The sequence below is a fragment of the Colobus angolensis genome, unplaced genomic scaffold (assembly GCF_000951035.1).
Source record: "Colobus angolensis palliatus isolate OR3802 unplaced genomic scaffold, Cang.pa_1.0 Scaffold7, whole genome shotgun sequence".
Lineage (NCBI taxonomy): Eukaryota > Metazoa > Chordata > Mammalia > Primates > Cercopithecidae > Colobus > Colobus angolensis.
In genome coordinates this window covers 28,144,665-28,163,462 of record NW_012120709.1, presented here as the reverse complement: position 1 = coordinate 28,163,462, position 18,798 = coordinate 28,144,665, and the positions used below count along the sequence as shown (strand labels likewise).

The 18,798-nt window shown below is 43.9% G+C and overlaps 1 protein-coding gene across 1 annotated transcript in view; it reads right to left on the bottom strand.

Annotated features, from left to right (window-relative positions):
- Positions 1-521: 521 nt before the first annotated feature.
- The window catches only part of SORL1 (sortilin-related receptor, L(DLR class) A repeats containing), a 161,888-nt gene continuing 143,611 nt past the window's right edge, over positions 522-18,798 (bottom strand). Inside the window, exons 42-48 of the mRNA XM_011926987.1 lie at positions 15,355-15,474; positions 14,346-14,510; positions 12,989-13,163; positions 11,969-12,075; positions 8,946-9,138; positions 6,477-6,689; positions 522-4,726 (exon numbers count right to left, since the gene is read on the bottom strand). Of these exons, the coding sequence (XP_011782377.1) occupies positions 4,659-4,726; positions 6,477-6,689; positions 8,946-9,138; positions 11,969-12,075; positions 12,989-13,163; positions 14,346-14,510; positions 15,355-15,474 (1,041 nt within the window). The 3' untranslated portion in view covers positions 522-4,658. The remainder of the gene's footprint in view (positions 4,727-6,476; positions 6,690-8,945; positions 9,139-11,968; positions 12,076-12,988; positions 13,164-14,345; positions 14,511-15,354; positions 15,475-18,798) is intronic.

The following is an 18,798-nucleotide window of genomic DNA, read 5'->3' as shown; positions in this document are numbered from 1 at the left end:
TCTTAAAAACCTGCCTCCCTCCCCCACCCAGTTCCACAGCCTCCAATCCTCACTTACAGGCCCACTGGCCATTCAGCTGCTCATAAGAGGTACATGCAGCCCTCCTCACAAGACTGTCTATGGAGACCCGTGGAAGTGCTCTTAGACACACAGCTCATCTATACTGCTGCGTTCCTTCTCTTAGATTTGAAAATTGCCTTCTTAGCAAACTGTCTCTTAGCAAATGTAGCTACAGATTTAAGGGAGCTACTTTAGTCGTTGTCCCTACGGAATAATTCTGTTTACTTCAGAACAGCCACCACATCTCCCCCCTCCTCAGCCAACACAAAGGCATCGTGTTCTTCAAGGATCCACCATCTGAGACCAGCTTGTTAATCACAAAATTATTCCAGGCCTTAGTGTTCTCTCATCTATGAAATAAACATCCCTTTAAAACAGACCAATCAAATGGGGTTTGGAGACTGCGTTAGCCATCTTTATTGCACTCTAAAGAACAACTCAAGACACGCAGAGACAGTGGATTTTCAAATAGGTGTTTTCTTGACCCAGTTAAATTTTTATTCAGTGAAAAAAGTTGACATTGAGACAAAAATTATCTTAAAATTGTGCAACAATATAGTAAAACCTTCAGCAGATTTCAGTGACTTGGAAACTTATCGAGGCAATTGAAATTATAAATACCTAATTTCACTTTGGAGAGAAACAAGTATACAGTGTTTCACTTTACATAAGAGTAGAATAGGCCTTTATTTTGCCACAAATACTTTTGATTTTGCCTAAAGTTTATAATAGTTCATAACAAGAGTCTTTAAATGAGAAGTGACATAGAATATCTGAGGATAATGTTCCACTCCAGCATTCATGCTTATTCCATTTGAGCTATGATACACGAAACTAATAACATTCTTGGGTTATTACTTGGCTGTGATGATTTAATTCATAATATGGCTGCTCAAAATTAGTGGGCAGAAACATATATACAACCCATCCTCCCTCAACCCATTTTCGGTGCTGGTACTCCATCCGAAAACACACTTACTGTCCATGTACCCAACAGTACATATCTCTTGCTATCTATTCCATATCTCAGTCTTGCATAGAAAGTAGTCTATATAAACTTAATGCACTGGCTTTTATTACACAAAAATTGTACCTGAAAGGCAGCACACACTCCAGTTAAGAAAAATAACATGACAGGAATGTCAAGATACAATCCCAACACAAGAGTCTGCACAGAGTTTGAGAGTCAATTCCGAAAACCAATATGGGATGATATTCAGTTTGGTTATGTCTCTGGATGCCTTCTCTAAGGGATCCCTCCAACTGTCTGCGGAAGGAAGAAAATTTTCAGGAATTCACCATGACTCCCTTCATGGAGAAGGAACTGACCAAACCTGACAGGATGGTGTTTCTGCCCTAAGGAAGTGTACTGGAAATATAATCTTACTAGATGCAGGGACCACTGGGTAAGTATCTGAAGGCAGGATTCGCCAAGGAGGAGTGGGTGCTCATCTGTAAGGGGCTCACCATACTACTGCTCTCCCAAGCCTCCCCTGAAAATGGCCAGTTTTGAAAAGGGTTACATCCCCTAAATTTTTGCTGAGTATAGCCAAATATGATGGGCAGGAGAGAACAGGCAGCTGTGTGTCCCCTGTCCGTCCTACCCAAATATCCCTGGTGATGCTACCAAAGACAGAACCCCAGGAATTACTTGTTCAAAAGTCAAAGTTTCCACCAGGTACCGAGAATAATAACTATTTACCCAGCTTGTCAAGGTAGCCAGTAGCTCCTGGAGCTTCTCACCTGTCTGGAACTAGGACTGCACAGACATGGCCTTTTCCTGGAATATCCTCTGTAGAACTTCACTCTCTGACATTTTATCCATGTGGACTCGTATCTCATAAAGCTCAAGGGGCATTCAATACACCCAGGAGTAAAATCGGCTTCCAGAGAAAACTCATAAGCAAACCCCCTGCCCACCAAATTTTAGAGGCCCATTGTGGTCCACATGGATGCAGGCATCTGACGTTCTAATGTACACCGCGAGAGAACAAAACCTCTTTCCTGCACGGTGTGAACTTCTGAGGTGGCATCTCCAACAAGGTACAAAAGCCCCTTCTTCACAAGCAAGCAGGGACTCCAACTGGTCACAATGAAGACAGTTATCTGGTCACCTTCAAAGGCTGCCCGTAGTACGAGGCATTTGTTTTCATTTCCTATTGGCACTCCAACCTCTGGATTCTTTCAGACAGCATATATACATGAAATCCCCACAAAGCTACGCAGAGGGAAACAGGAGTGTGTGCTTCAAAGGTTCATAAAAATATACAATTTACATATAGCTGCATCTATCTAGCTTAGTCTTCAGGAACTTAGCTCTTCTGTTTATATAAAATACTCTAGCCCTAAAAAGCTGCTTTTTTTCAAACAGCACAGTGGCATTTTCCAAGGAGAGGGGTGATGGCCAGTCTACAGTACTGTGCACTAAGCATTGGGAGGCACTGGTAGCTAGAACTGGATGCTCGAAAATATCTCAAGCTGCCAACTGGAGACATATGCTCTGTAAAAAGGCTTGCCTATGGAACAACTGAAAATAACATTGCAGAGCCTTTTATATCAGCTTTTACAAATGCCACCAAAAAGTTGGCAGAAAAAGAAAAGAAAATACACTTCCTAATGGTTCAATTAAATGACTTACCTCCCACCAGGTTGTTAATGATTCAACTACTTAAAGAGCTTATTAAAGGGGAGGTGGTAGGGCTTAGAGTTTTGAACAAATCTCTATAGTAAGACATGATAAAGCCAAAAAAATTCCAGTCTTTTAAAAAAAAAAAAACTTAAAAAAGGAGAGTGACAGGAAAGAAGAGAAAATACACTAGAAGAAGGCTTATCATTACCACCAGTTGTTAAAATGAAATACAGCCCTACCCGTATGGCAAATTAAAGGTCAACAGCTTAAAATACTCATCTCAGTATATTTATAAATAAAAATTTTAAAAACTAAAAAATTTAATTGGCTCTTTCTTTGTTTTCTAAACAATCCCTAAGTAGAATAAAACTATATTATCACCCAAGAATGATACTTTTGGTTAAAAGAAACTAAACACTTGTGAGAAGGTGATGCATTGCACCTAAGGGGGGATGGGGTTTTACAAAGCTTGCATATCAAGGACATATATTCAGAGACATGACTTTGGACTATTCCCAGACCTCACTGCTTCTTGGCTGAAAGGAAATTCTTCAGTGAGAATCATACAGTACAAGTCACAACGATGCTAGACATTGGTACCTACAACACTAAGCCTAAAGGGTTGGCATCAGCCCACGATGGCTTCTACATAATTATCTAGTGGCCATGGTTTGAATACAGGGGTGGCATTTTAAAGGCATAAGAAAAAAAAAGCACAGCTTGTTTTACAGAGAGAATAAATGAACACACTCTAGTGCTCCTGCTGTTGTTAACTGGATTGAGGAGTCTCAACGTTTTAGATCTTCTCTATCTCTATGAGAGTGTACAGCACTGTCTCTTTAGATTGGGTGGGGGCATGGGTGAGGGAGATGGAAGAAAAGAAAAAAAAAAAAAGAGAGCGAGCAGGCACTGACCCAATTCAAAATGACTGCATACATCAGTATGGATTTTTAAGGACAATAAGTGGCCATCTCAACCCAAATACATAATTTTACATTTGAGATCCTTCAGTAGTAAGTAAAAACAAAAAATGGAAAATGGAAAAATTATGTACTCTATTGGCCAATGTATGGATCATGGCACAGATCTAGAACTCTCTCCTACAACAAGGGTAAGTTTTTGCAATGACAATGAAACCAGTGTGTAATAAAGCAGTGTTATCATTTTGTAGCTCTCAAAGCTACATCTTGTACAGAGGCACATACAGTAAAATTCCATCAATTAATATAAGAGAGGAAGCTGTGGGCTTGCAGGGCTTCCCAAGCTGCAGCTCTGTTTAACTGAACTCCGGCAATGACTCAGTGCTCTCTCCTGCCAAAGACCATTATGTGACACACAAGTGAATCAAAATGGATTGCTTCTGGAATGGCAACAAAAAATGCTTCTGTTCCCACCTCCAACCCTACGGGTAAGGGGCTCATAACACATGTGGTGTCTAATGACCACTAAAGCCTGGCCTTACACAGAGTCCCAATAAATTAACAAAATAACATAAAGAACCCTTCCCCCATAACACACCCACACACTTTCCTGTAAACTATATCCAAACAAAATGGAGTACCTGCGCACACTTTCAAGGAGAAGGGGTTCCACCCATCACTCTCTCGAGGTTTTTATTAAATACATTTCTGTGTCTTAGAAAAATAAAAAGATTGGCCAATTTACTGAACCAAAATTATCTCACAGACTTAAAAGCATGCCCAGCAAGCACAGCCCTGTAAGACTACATTAATGTCAAATCAAAGCAATTTGGTTACTCAGATCAACCTGGTTTGAAGTTCACAGTTGATTACTACAACGTTTATTCATTCCTTTCTTTCCTTTTTTTTTTTTTTTTTCTGTTTTTTTGTTTTTGGCCCATATAAAAATAACATATTGCAACTCAAAGTGCATCTTTTAAAATAAACCATCAACTATCTTTATCAAATAAAATATTTACACCATTTGGTTTCTAGTGAGGAAAGCTCTTTCAGGCTATCACCATGGGGACGTCATCTGAAAATCCAGTTATCATAGGAGCATCTTCATCATCTTCCCCTAGAGACAAAACAGTCAGGCCTTGGTGAGTTCCAACACACTTTAACCTGACCCCATATCCCACCACTCTACCCACCCCTCAACCCTACCACAACCCGCTAGCTGAGAAGGTCAACGCCACAGCCAGGCAGACACCATAATCGGTTCTGAAACCCAGCTCAGCTTCCCACGGTCCCTCCTGGCCACCTTCTACCCATCGACGGATCCTCACTCTGATTTTAATGGTCATTTGAACTTAGCCAAATTAGGAAAACAAAGTTTCTCAGGAGAAGAATCTTATTACCTACTCAAAAGCTAAGTGGGGGGTTTGGGTTCCCCAGTTTGAGTTATCCATACCCTACACTAGCACAGTGAACGGCAGTGTCTGCTTTCTCTTCTGAACCCAAACTGCTCTGGGGAAAAAGGATCTTGGAGGGGTTTAAGCATTTTGAGGACAGCTTCCCAGACTAATGCCTATCCCCTTGTGACCCCTGGTATAATCCTGTGCAACCAAGTGTCGACCGACACTCAGGGATTATCGCAGGGCACCGTGGCGGGTCGACTCCTTTTGCCTCCAACAGCAGAAGCAAAGAAATCACCCCATTTACGCAAAGCAGTCCAGGTGCCGGCTTATTAAGCAAGAAAGGAAACTGACAAGGAAAGGGAACAGAGCTAATATATGACCAGTGAAGGGGAATATACAAATGTCTTTATACACATAGATAAACCATTATAACTAGTTTACAGAAAAAAATAAACGTGTACATTCACAGTCATTAGCTAAGTTTGGGGAAGCCTTGTGACACACCCACTTTATTACATTACTATCTTACTATCTCTATTAGCATTTAGGGTTTTCATTGTGCAAAGATTTCAAAATGGGAAATTTCTTACATTTTCCCTTGCTATGTGTTAAGAGAGGGGTCCCCAGTGCCCGGGTCAAGGACCACCGGTACCAGTACCTGGCCTGTTAGGAACGGGGCCGCAGAGCAGGGGGCAAGCAGCGAGCCAGTGAGCATTACAGCCTGAGCCTCGCCTTGCGTCCTGTCAGATCAGGGCGGCATTCGAGTCTCACAGGAGCACAAACCCTATTGTGAACTGAGCATGCAAGGGATCCAGGCTGAGCGCTCCTTATGAGAATCTAATGCCTGTTGATCTGAGGTGGAACAGTCTCATCCTGAAATCATGCCCCAACCCTCCCCACTCCACCGCTGGTCCAGTGAAAAAATTATCTTCCACAAAACTGGTCCCTGGTACAAAAACTGTTGGGGACCACTGTGTTAAGGTACATAAAAGAATGGCTGGTGAGGTTACACTAGCAACCAGAAAGAGAAACAGCAAGATGGAAAGGGCCTGCTTTGATAGAAGCCAATTGGGAAAGCATTATTTTTTATCTCGAGTTAGGATCTTCAGACACGTCAGACCTCCAGGTCAGTGAAGGATGAGAAAGGAGTCAGATACTCTTGAGGATTTTCCGATACTTTGGGAGTCTCAACGCCTGGGGCCTATCTATCCTTCCTGTTTGAGGCACGCTCCCTGTTTCAGGCCAGAACTACATAATCAAAGAGAATACAACATTTTAATTAACTTAAAAGGTAAAAAGTAAAGGCTCTGAATGGTTTAACCAAAAGCCATGGAATCAAATCGCTGGCTGATGAAGAGCTCCTCTAGTGTCAAAAGAGGAGCTGAGGGTGGGTTTTTCCTCTTCAAGTCATTGGCTGTGTGCGGGCCAGCCCTGGGAGGAAGACCCGACTTTCCCTGCCCCACTTACCCAGGTCATCCCCAGAGGAGAAGATTGCGGACCCCAGCCTGGAGCTGTAGTGGCTGTTGGCGAAGGCGGTGAAGCTGCTCTGCAGCCTCCGGTGCTTCGTGTACAGGATGGCAAACCCCACCCCCAGGCTCAGCAGTATCAGGAATAAGATGGGCACCACCACAGCAGCAACATCCGTAGATCTGGCAGCCTGCATGGCGGAAGCATCTGCACCTGCCAAGGCAAGGTTCCCACCAATAAGCCCACCTGAGGGCAGGAGAACAGACCAGATGACTCCTCAAGGCCCCACCCACCAAAAAAAGCTGGGCGAACGCCACAGCTGCACAAACTGCCTGTCTGGTATGAGACATTTCTGCATGTGCGTGGTGCCTGATTGCTTCCCGACTACTTGCTATGGGCTGATAGACCAAGGGCCTTGTGCATGCAAATACGGTAATTACATTAGACTCCTAATCACTGCCTTGTTGGTTATTTAGATAATCTCTTGGAAGGGAGACCTTTGTTGGGGTATCAACATTGATTTCATTAGCATTATTACTTAAGACCACTTGCTTGCCTTACATAAGAGGATGTGAAATCAGACCACTAATTAACGAGATTGCAATTATTTCCCCCTACTTGGCACCAAAGTCACTCTGAACTGCAATTACCTGAAGCTCCATTAAGTGATACAAACGAGATTCCTATACCACAATACAGACTTAACAGCTCATGAAGTTTTATGAGGTTTTTCACTGAAGTGAAAAAGAGAGTGGGGGAGAAAAACAACTTTCCATATACATTTAACATTTTTTAAAGCTCTTTGCAAAGCCGTTTTGCCATTTATAACCTAACACAGATGGCCCCTTCCTATTGACTTAAACAAACTGGCTCCGTGATGAGTCACTAATAGATTTGTACCACCAGCGCTCTAGGGCAAAGCCATGCCCCACCTTCCACCCTGCTGGGGTAGGGGCCAGTCTCCTTGAAAGCGGTAGACTTTTCATGTTAAAAATCCCAGGGAATGTCTGAACTTGAAAATGAAACCTAGGAATCAGCGTTTGGCAAAGGAAACAGAGTGCACTTCCCTCAGGCTAGGTCTCCATGAGGAGCCTCAACAGGCTTGGGGTTGCTCCCTGGTATCGGGAGAAGTGGCACAGGCCAGGTCTCTGCTTCATGTAGAAAGCTCTGTTGCCACCCAGGCATTCACCCTCACAGGGTATTCATCAAGATGGGCCAGAGAACAACCATTTCTTGCAAGCCTAATCTAACAATTCAATATTCATGTCTGTATTTAAATTTCTTTCATTATTTCCTTGACAGAAAAAAACTCTAGCGACATCTTATTTAATATGTTCCAACCTATTCCAACTGTGCTGTGGTTAATGAAGGGGGTGTGCTGGGCCGGAGCAGTGAAGAGGAAGTCGGCACAATGGAGGCTCCAGGAACGAGCGCCCTCCCTCCCCCACCCCACTTCCAAGGGGAAGGTGAACATGAAGGGGCAAGATGTCAGTCAAGAGCCCTTCTGCCTGACAACCTTGGTTCCATAAAGGTGGCCGGGAGGGGTCTGCACAGGAATTTTTCCCAAAGCATATTTCACAGGTTGCCAATTAGTTTTGCCTAAAAATGGGGCTCTATCGAGGAAATACTAGGTCAACAAGAGTTTTGCTGCGTTTTGTAGGACCTTCTCAGAACCTCTAATATGTTGTGATTCTCCCAAGGGAAGTGGCAGGCAGTGTTTCCCTCTCTTAGTGGGGGGTGCCAAGGATAAATATTGCACGAGATCTCACCCTGAGAAACACTATGAGACGGAACATTTAACAACTCTAACACAAGATTTTGGCTTGAGCACTGGTTAGTTCTTGGCTGAGAGTAAATGGAACTAAAAAAGACCAGTGGCAAAACATTTGTTGAAATCCTGGCCAAGCTACTCTAATGTAAGCAGACTTTCTGTATGAACGGAAGGGTCTTCTTTCCCACCACTAGCATGGCCCAGGATAAGACATAAGACAGAGATCCCAGGGCAAATTCCAGGCCTAAGCTCATGCTGAGAGCTAAGATGAAGCCAGGGCGGGGCGGGGGTGCACACTGTTACATGATTTTACATGTAAAATCCATGACAAAGAGATGATCTACTGGCTTGGGGACCCACAGGGTATATTAGCATGGTAGAGGCTCTGAGAAGTCCCACAAAAAACAAACGAAACTCTTGTGAACCTAGTATTTCTCTTTTTAAACAAAGCCTTGCCTTTCTTGCACTTTCTGTTCAGAATCCGGTCCCCCTGTAATCTCAGCTTTTTGTACCATGTCCAGCTCAGGAAGTATTTGTTAAATACATCACTACCTGATTAAACTGATATATAAATGATTTTCTTTTAAGCTGAGAATATCTTCAAGGTGTTTTAGAAAGACACGTGGTCATGAAATCATACAACATTCTTGCTATTTCCCCAGAACTGCAGGCAGAAACGGGCAGCAATCGCAACTCACCAGAACCCAGCTCATCGTACAGCAGGATGGCAGGCTCCCCACAGATCTGACTGCCAAAAAGGCATCTTGCTTGGACAGTGAACGTGTAATTGTGACCCATCTTCAGGTTGGAAATTTTAAAGAAATTGTCAGTAGTATTCCCAAGGTAAGCTGTGATATTCATGGCACTATCATACATGTGTATCTCATAGCCCTGAAAACAAACACAGGAGATTGCTCAGGAAGTCCAATATGGAAACTGACAGCCTAGTCGATTACTGGTTCCAGCTTTATGTGAGCTCCTCACTGTGGGCTGCTATAGATGCTAAAGTGCTCTGGGTTTCTCCTTGTTCTTTTTACATTACCACTGAGATACTGGATTCAAAAAATGAAAATTTGCTCATCTCCAACGTCTCAAATAACTGCCACCCCCCGCCCCCCACTTACAAGCTATACTGTGGAAATGAGAACTGTGGCCCTCAGGAAAGTCATTTTAACAAAGCCACACTCAGAGTTGTGCTCAGCAGTCTGCCTGTCTCAAGCAATATTAAATGCCACCAAGAATCTGAACAGGTTGCCGTAATGGGATTTGACTAATAATAAATCCAGGTCGCAGTGGACTCCAGCAATGGGGTGAGAAAGGGGAACTTGCGATTAGAAAAGACAGGACATTTGTCCCGAGAACAATATGTAGGAATGACCTTGTCGGCTCACTTCCTGTCTCCTTGCTTTCTAGCTCCTCCTGAGCTGATCTCAGCTCCCCAACAACCTGGCCTTGAAATAAGATCAGGCCCCTGTTCACTGGAGGAGAGGAGGAAATGTCTTCCTAGTTAGAGCCCTGGACTCTGGTTCTGGGAAAAGTCACCCCTGGGACAGCCCTGGCCCAGGATGCTAGCTGGGATGAGGGCTGACAACCTGACTTCTCTGCTGATCCCCAACTATTCCAGTGTCAAAGCTACTGACACTCTCCACCATCCCCCTGAAGACTCCATCCCTTATCTCTAGCCACATATTGGGCCCTCTTGCGTCATCACAGTCTCTTGATCCCAACACCACTGGCCTGTCTATTCTTGATGTGGTTTGGCTCTGTCCACACCCAAATCTCATCTTAAATTCTAGCTCCCACAATTCTCAGGTGTTGTGGGAGGGACCTGGTGAGAGACAATTGAATCATGGGTGTGGTTTCCCCTATACTGTTCTCATGGTCGTGAAGAGTCTCACGAGATCTGATGGTTTGATAGGAAGTTTCCCCTTTCACTTGGCTCTCATTCTCTTTGTCTGCCGCCATGTAAGATGTGGCTTTGCTCCTCTTGGCCTTCCACCATGATGGAGAGGCCGCCGCAGCCATGTGGTAATGTGAGTCAATTAAACCTCTTTCATTTATAAATTACCCAGGCTCAGGTATGTCTTTATTAGCACCGTGGAAACGGACTAATATAATTCTTTGAACTCCCTGTCAGGGAAGGGAAGAAGGACATGCTCTGCCTATACCACACCTTCCACTAGGAACGAAATACTAACCTAGAATCCCAACCTAAGAGCCGGGCTCCAGCCACCCAGGAAGTCCCCAGGCCAGTCCCAGGCCAGTCCCCTACTGGCGACTGGCTGCCGAACTGGGATTCCCAATACCTGCCTGGAATCTCATCCCCACATTCTTTTCTATAAGCTAGCAGTTATTACCTTCCACCTAATATATATTTGGTGTCGATCATTTGTAAAATACATGAAGGTTATAAAGAAAATAATTTAGATTACACAACATCAACCACTCATACATTATTTAACCCATCCTCTTCTGTTTGGCATTTCAGCCATTTCCTCTTTCTTGCTGTCATAAATACTGTACATAAATTCTTCAGGCACATTGTTTCTTTAGAGTACAATCCTACAACTCCCGGATCAATGGGTGTGAACACTTTTAACATTTTTGATAGATATTACGCAAGAGCCTTACTTAAGGTTGAACCAATTTATATTCGCAGAATGTTTACTCCCCTAACTATTATCCATACTGGTTATATTCTTCCCTGCAAATATTTACCAATTTAACATGACAGGGCTACCTCTTTGTTATTTACATTACTGGTGAGGTTGAACTTTTCTCCTTTTGCTTACTGCTGCTGGAATTTTCTGCTTTGTTACATGTACCTTCTTCAAAATTAGAATATTTCCATTGTGAATTTACTTGAAAGCTTTCCTTATATTTAAGGATATTAGCCATTTAGATATCATAGTTGCAAGAGTTATGAGAACTCTCACAGAGTGTGTGGTGAGAATTTTCCAACTTTCATTTCACTTTGCTTTGGCATTGCATGGTGACTATTTAGAACCCATGGCTCTTTGCCTGTGCTGCATCTCCAGGTAGCCATAGTTGATTCATCACATTCCTATTTAGCTAAGGCTTTGCTGTCACTGGGGCCAACCCAGCTTTACTCAAGAATCTGTCCACCTTTGGGTGGTAAATCTACTCCCAGGTCTCACTCCCCTTCCCCTGTCTTCTGCTGTGAATATCATATTGGCCTACCAATAGCAAAACCAAACAAAACCAAGGTGTTCTTCATAAGTCAGCATGGTATCTTCAAGTACCTCCTGCTCCCTGTAATTTCTCTGGGAAGAGAGTGCTGAGATGCCAGGCTGAGAGTGCAGCTCAGCTCCTGGTACTGAAGCCACAGTCCCGTCCTCAGTGAGTGTGGAATAGGCGGGGCTCCTGGTTTGACACCCTGAGCCCCAGCCCAGCAGCAGCTTCTGCGGGAAGCACAGCATGGCCTCCAGCCCATTTCTCTTTCTTCAGAGGAAGACAAGTCAGGATTGAAAAGCGCTTAGTGCAGAGATTCTCATCTTTAATGGGCAATATAAACATTTCACTAATTAGCAATCCAATCGAAAATGGTCCTTTAATTCTCAAGTTCATGTCCATGTCCTATTCTTTTTCTTTCTTTTTTTTTTTTTACACTATCTATGCCAGCAGGCTGTTAACGAGCTCATCTCTGAAACAGCGTTTCAATTAAATTTCCAAAGTCACTGAGAATGAGGGAGGAACTTACCCTACTTTCATTAAAATGTTTTTCCTTTAAACCCAGGCTTTTCCAAAACAGAAGAACATGGTCATTTTCTGTTATGATTTTTAAGGCATCAGGTGCTGATAATGAAACTGAAAATTAAAGATGAAATGGGATGCAGTTAGTGGATATACATTTGAAACTCCATTTTCTTGTCTGTCAAAGAGAAATTAAATAATGCTAGCCTTGGAGGGCTGGATTATGGAAAAAATAAAACATATAGACTGCTGAGTACAGAACCCAGCACGTGGTAGATATTCTTTAATTGGCATCTCTTTGTTACTGTTATAACATCTTTAGGCAAGAAATTTGGACAGTACTTAATTTAATAGCCCTTGTACCCAAGGGTGTACAAAAACAAATGGGGTGGGCTAGAGGGGTGGTGAGGAAGGAATGGGATGGCATAAGGAGTTCCGTCTGAAAACAGGACACTGGAGTGACGATGGCTCGTGGCCCGGGCCCACTGCATGCCACTAGCATAAATGAGGCTGGGCCTCTATTACCCAATATCAAAACTCCCAATAATACCTGCTGTCTGAGCAACTGAGCTTACTACTAACTTTCTGAATTGAGCCTGACTGCCCTTTGATCCACTGCCCGGCTATGGGTCTCCCTCCATTTCGACATGTCAGACTGCCACAACGGACCACTGAGAACCTGTCATTCAGATCTTCAGCTACATCGTGGTAACTATTCGGTTTTATTTCCTCTCTTGGGCATCCCTCCCCTCTTTTCCTTTAGTAATATCAAAACAAGTGAGGGGAGTTAAAAAGACTTAGAAAATATAGAAAACGATAGCCACTCCCCAGCCCACGGTGGCCTGGCCACCACGCCGCAGCCCAGACACTGGAGCCTCTGCACTGCGCTGCCCCTGTAGGGATACTGAAGGCAGCGTTTGCACTTCCTGTGAAACTCCTAATGAAAAGTCTGTGTCTGGAGGTCTAGCGGCACAGCACTGTGGGCACTTGGCTGTGCGAGGAGACCGCTAACCTCTCTCCCGCTTACCTGTGGTAATTTTAATGCTGGCATCTTTGCTCATGTTCCCCAGCTGGACAATGATGTGGTATTTCCCACCAGGTTCCAACTTGCTAAGGGTGTATTCCACAGTACTGTTACGGGATTTTACTTTGTAGCTCCTGTCAGTCTTTCTTATTAGATCTTTAACTGCAATTGCATACAACTAGGACCGAAAAAGAACATCTGAATGATAATCAGAAAGCTGACAGTTTTTACTCTTTGTAGTTCAATGGTGGACAATGCAGTATATTAATAGCTGTGGCCCACAGCAACCATAGTTTGAGTCCCAAACTCTGACTCCATTCTTTGGAAAGCCTTTGGAGTGACCAGGTCCAATTTTAAAACAACTACTCACTCATAGAATCGCACATAGAGTTATCAATTAAATTTTTTTTAGCTCTCTAGGGAAGGCCACGTTCATCGTGGCATCAGCAGGTAGGCTGGAATAAGCAAGCACATCCAAACTCAGTACTCAACTTCCATATCTCCAACACTGCAATAGTTCATGGATGTTGTTGGTGGAGAGAGAATGAACCAAAGTGTTCAATCCTGGCTCTAAAGGGCAAGGATCTACTTACTTTCTCCCAGGCTCCTTCTAGGTATATGGGGGCAAGGGAAAATAACAGGGCATATAGTAAGCACAGGAAATTCAATCATAACAAAGAAGTGGAGAGTTGAGAGGAGTATTAGCAACCAAACATTTTAAACCAACCACTGCTGGATGAAGGGGAGTGGAGAGAGGGCAGAGGGCAGAGCAGCCCAGAGCAAGGAAAAAATGGGAGTTTTTTTGTTTCGTTTTGTTTAGGATCAATACTCCTTTTAAAGAGGGGTCAGAAACTTTTTGTAAGGGTCCACGCACAGTAATACTGTAGGCGTTGAGGCCCAGAGTCTCCACCACAACAACTGTTGAGGCCCAGAGAGTCTCCACCACAACAACTCTGCTGATCATTGCACAAAAGTGGTGAGATATAATATATATATACAAATGGGCATGACTTGGTTCCAATAAAACTTTGTTAAAAAAAAAATAGGCAAGGGGCTGTGTTTGGCCTGCAGACCTTTGTTTGCTAATCCCTGTGTGAGCGGCTCAGGGAAGGAAATGTGAGCAGCAGAGAAGAAAGAGGGACAATCCAAAATGGTAGCTGGGAATAATGGAGAAGTGCCAGTTAAGAAGAGGTCCCTATACGGACCCCACCTTTGGCCAGACAGAAATGGGAGAGACCTTCTGCTGAGCGCCAGAAACCAGGCCTGTGTTTCTTGCCCCATTAGGGGACCCTCTTCCATCCCACCCCACCCTAACCATGCCAAGAATAAACACAGAGGCCTGGAAGCCCGGCCCACTCACCAAGTCCTGGTCAGGAGAGTCATATGGTGATTCCCATTTGACGACCACGGAGGTTTTGCCCGTATGAACCACATGCAGGTGACGGGGCGGAAGCCGGCTGTCCGGAATCATCTTCACTACAATGTAGTCAGACGACGGCCCCTGGTAGGGTACCACCACCCGGACCTAAAGCCCAAGCACACACATAGGAAAAAAATATATCATGGCCTTATGCAATCTTTATTAAAGTATTTTTTCAACAAAATAATGACAACAATTAACATTCAGTTAGTAGAAAACAAAATAAAACATAAGTAATTTCCCACCTACCCCAGATCATTTTCCAAGGGGTACCACTGGTAAGAGTCTTTGTGCTTCCTTCCGGAAATGCCCTATGCATATATAAGCACGGATATGTACATACATGTATCCTTACACATATATGCATGTGTATATGTAGCCTATCTTCCTCAAATATTTTTTATACAACTGAGAAAATGGCACACATATTATGCTCGTGGCTTCTTTCACATAATAAGATAGCTTAGAGACTTTTCCATATCAGTACATTTAGAGTTGTCATATTTCTTATGAATGGCTGCCCTGTACTCCATTGCATGAATAAATCACAATATGTTTAACCAGTCCTCTCTTCATAGACATTTAGGTTGCATCACATCTTTTGCTATCATAAGTAATAATAACGTACCAAGTATCTTTCTACATGTATCTCAGCACACACATAAAAGTATGCAGACTAAATTCCTAGAAGTGGAACCTGATAAAAGTTTTTGATTTATCTATACTTGTGATCATCTGTCAAGTTATCAGTCCGCCGTAATGGAGTGGCGCCATTCATTCTGTATTTCAAGCAAGAACCCGATGATGCTTATGAAGAAGAGGAAGTTGCCTCTCGTCACACACATCGATCCTGGAGTCCAGGTATGCGAGCTCCCCAGGTCCTGGGTTGAGCCCAGAGCTCAGGACTTAAGACATCCCTTAAAAAACTGAAATGGTACAAGAAACTTACCAGAAACAAATACTGCTCATCCTTACTAACAATGACCGTCTTATTGTGGAGTGAAGTAGTCAAGCTCTTCGGGTTGCGATAGAGGTCAAGAAAGGACGTGGCATAGAAAATACCATAAACCTGGTAAAAGCAGAGAATGGAAGAGGACATCAGCTCATGGGCCAATGACCTCATTTCCTTGAAATCCCCCATTTAAGACCCTGGAACTGCTTCAAAGGAGCTCAGAGAGAAGTCTTCATTTAATATTTATTACATTTACAGCATTTACAGAGAAGGCACTTGGGCCAGGCACTGTATGTAGAGCTACAAAAATAAATATGATGTGGTCTCTGTCCTCAAAGAGCTCATTCTGGAGGAGAGGCGGGCAGAGAAGAAAAACATATATAATTATAAATAACAAGTGGCAAACATAGAGCGTTAGATGCTACACCAGAAACCCACATGATGAGCCAGGGAACCGGCGGCGCTATTAAAGAGGGGGTGTCATTCTACCATTGGCAGCACAGACATGGGCTCCAAGGGGATGTGCTGAGTGGGAAGGAAAGTCATGGGAGCTTGCAGAGTAGATGCGAACACCCCAGCAAGTATGTGGAGGGAGGGAAGGAGGGCAGACACTGCTTGCTGCCCAGCAGGGACCCATCCTCCCTTTCTTCCTCAGAACTCTGGTACTTTATTAAAAGCACCAGAGAATTGCTGCCTAGAAAAAGTCTACACTGCGTACCTCCCTAAGCTAGGAGAGGCTAGACAAGGAGCTTCCAGCCACTGAGATGCAGAAGTGTCACACAGAAAGCTTTAGGAGGGCTCATTACAACAGAGGGAGGAGCCCTTCTTCCTGCCCTCCGGCTGCCTGGAATACAGATCATGACTGCAGCCCAGCACCATGAGGTAAGCTTGAAGACGCAAGTCACAGGCTGGAGATGACAGGGCTCGGGTGCCCGATCAAATCGTGCTGCTCTGACAGAAGCCCTGCACTGCTCAACTCTAAGCTTCTTTTAATTACGAGAGGAAACAAACTGTTCAAAGCCACTGTTACCGTCACTTCCTCTGCTCTATGCATCCCTGCTTAGTCCTAGCTGGTAAACATTGGAAACTGAGGGAGTTTCAAGCAGGGAAGTGGGAATGGGATGAAGCTTACGGCAGAAAGTGGAAGCCAAGGGAGTTTATAACTGGAGGGTGGGAGCTGAGGAAGCTTTCTATGTAAGGCAGAATCAGAGAGAATTTTCTCCAAGAGTTATGTGCACAGGTAAGACAGGGGCTTGAAGAGAACCATAGGAGCTGCAGGATCCATGGGATGAGCAGGAACTGAGCAGGGATCCACAAAGGGATTTCCAAGTCCCAGGCAACAGGGTGACTTTCTCCAACACTGCTCAGCAGCTGTGAGGACTAAGCTCTGATTTTTAAAATCTTGCCCAAATTCCTATCTGAGGGGTCTGGGGAGTCACGCCCTACAAACCATCAATTCTCATCAGATGGGTTTTATTTCATCCTATATATCGGACTTACTTTCCAACTTGACCCTGGCATAGCATCATGAGACAAGGAAGAAAATCAAAATATTTTACCCCAAAACATGTTTCTTTGTCATAGCTTGAAATGGCCCTGCAAAGCTGTCCTTTGTGGGGGAAAATTCGCATCTGTAAAGAATCTCTATTTACATAGCTAGATCTTTTTCTTCCAGGCCCTCCCAATCCTAAAGACTTAAATTAACTAAAAGTCTTGCACCTTTTAAAGATCTACATTTGTCATCTATTTCCCCTAAGGGCAGCCACTAGAAGACTTCAAAACAACCTTGGTCTCCACAATCTTTTATCTTAACCTAAACATTTCCTTTCTGTTGATCTCAGGTCTTCAGACAAACTCAACCAGATGACAACCAGAAAATGTTTAAATTTACCTATAGCCTGGAACCCCACCTTCCTCGCGCACACTTTGAGTTGTCCTGACTTTCTGGATCAAACCAGTGTATTTTCGAAATGTATTCGATTAAAGTCTCACGCCTCCCTAAAATGTGTAAAACCAAGCTGCATCCCGGCCACCTTGGGCACATGTTCTCAGGACCTCCTGAAGGCTGTGTCACGGGCCATGGTCACTCATATTTGGCTCAGAATAAATCTTTTCATATATTTTACAGAGTTTGACTCTTTTCTTTTTTGTTTTGATAGCTGAAAAAGGACAGACGGGAGAGCACAGACAGAGAAAGAGGAAGGGAAACTCTCAAGATGGTGATCGCCTGGGAGGATGTAGGAAAGAGAAGCGCTGAGGGATTCAAAGGAATCCCAAAGCAAATGCAAATGGAGCTGCAAAGCATGAGGTGGGAGTAGGCCAAGTGGGGGCTTAGAGTACAGAGGTAGGATGACATCACCGAGGACAAGGCTGGTGACCACCCTGGATGAGGTGTCTCTGGAGAGGAAAGGGGTCCACAGAGCTATGGGAGCCAAGGGATGAGAGGCTCCCCACATGCGCAGTGACAACGGCACTTCTCACAGTAGACAGGAAAACCATGAGAGCTGTCAGGGTCCTCAGTGAACTAAAGAGGGGCAGAAACAGAGAGCTTCCTACAGGTGATCTCATTTGCACTCTCATCTCTGAAAGCCACCTTTAGTGTGACCAGTGCATGAGCTGGGATGAGGTGCAGGAAGGCTCCCCCAACTTCATGCACACTTAGAGACCCTTAATCAAGTCAGGCTTCAGTGTTCTGTGCAATTGCCCTACTCTGAACAGATAGTTGGGGGTGATGAGGCAGTCACGTGCTGCAGGGTATATAAATGGAAAGAAAGGGTGCTTTGTGAGTAGACTCAACTTCCAGGTAAAAGAGAGCTCCCGGGATGGGTCAGGGCTTCTCATCACTGTCCCTGCCTCAGCATCAGGTGCTGGGACATACAAAAGAGCAGAGGCTGTTAAATTAGCCAGACTTGAACTGAAACTCAGTCTACTGCTTGTGAGAGCTTTAACTCTAGCAAGTTACTTAGCCTCACTGAGCCTTAGTTTTCTCGCTGGCAAAATGGGAATATTTACCCACAGAACCAATGAAAGGAATAAGGGGGAACAGGGGTTTATCGGGTTTTGTACTGTTCCTGGCACATACTGGCTGCTCAGTAAACTTTAACTTCTCCTTCCTTCTTCTTCACTGATTTTATAGACAATTACTTGCAAACTTTGGTTATTTCCCTATAAATCAGCCCTGTGCCAAATGCACACTGAAGATATCCTCAGAAGACCAGACCTAGGCTAGTTCCTCCGCTCATCACTAAGGATTTACTAATTCCTGATTATAAATTTACTTCTATATGCTTTTCCATTGAGAAAATCCAAAAAACAATCCTTCCCTTCAAGGAACTTACGAACTAGTTAGGAAGATAAGAGTAACAGACAGAAATTATCAAATAGGGTAAGGCTGTATTTAATGAAATATCACGCTATATGGAACCAACTATAAATATAGTA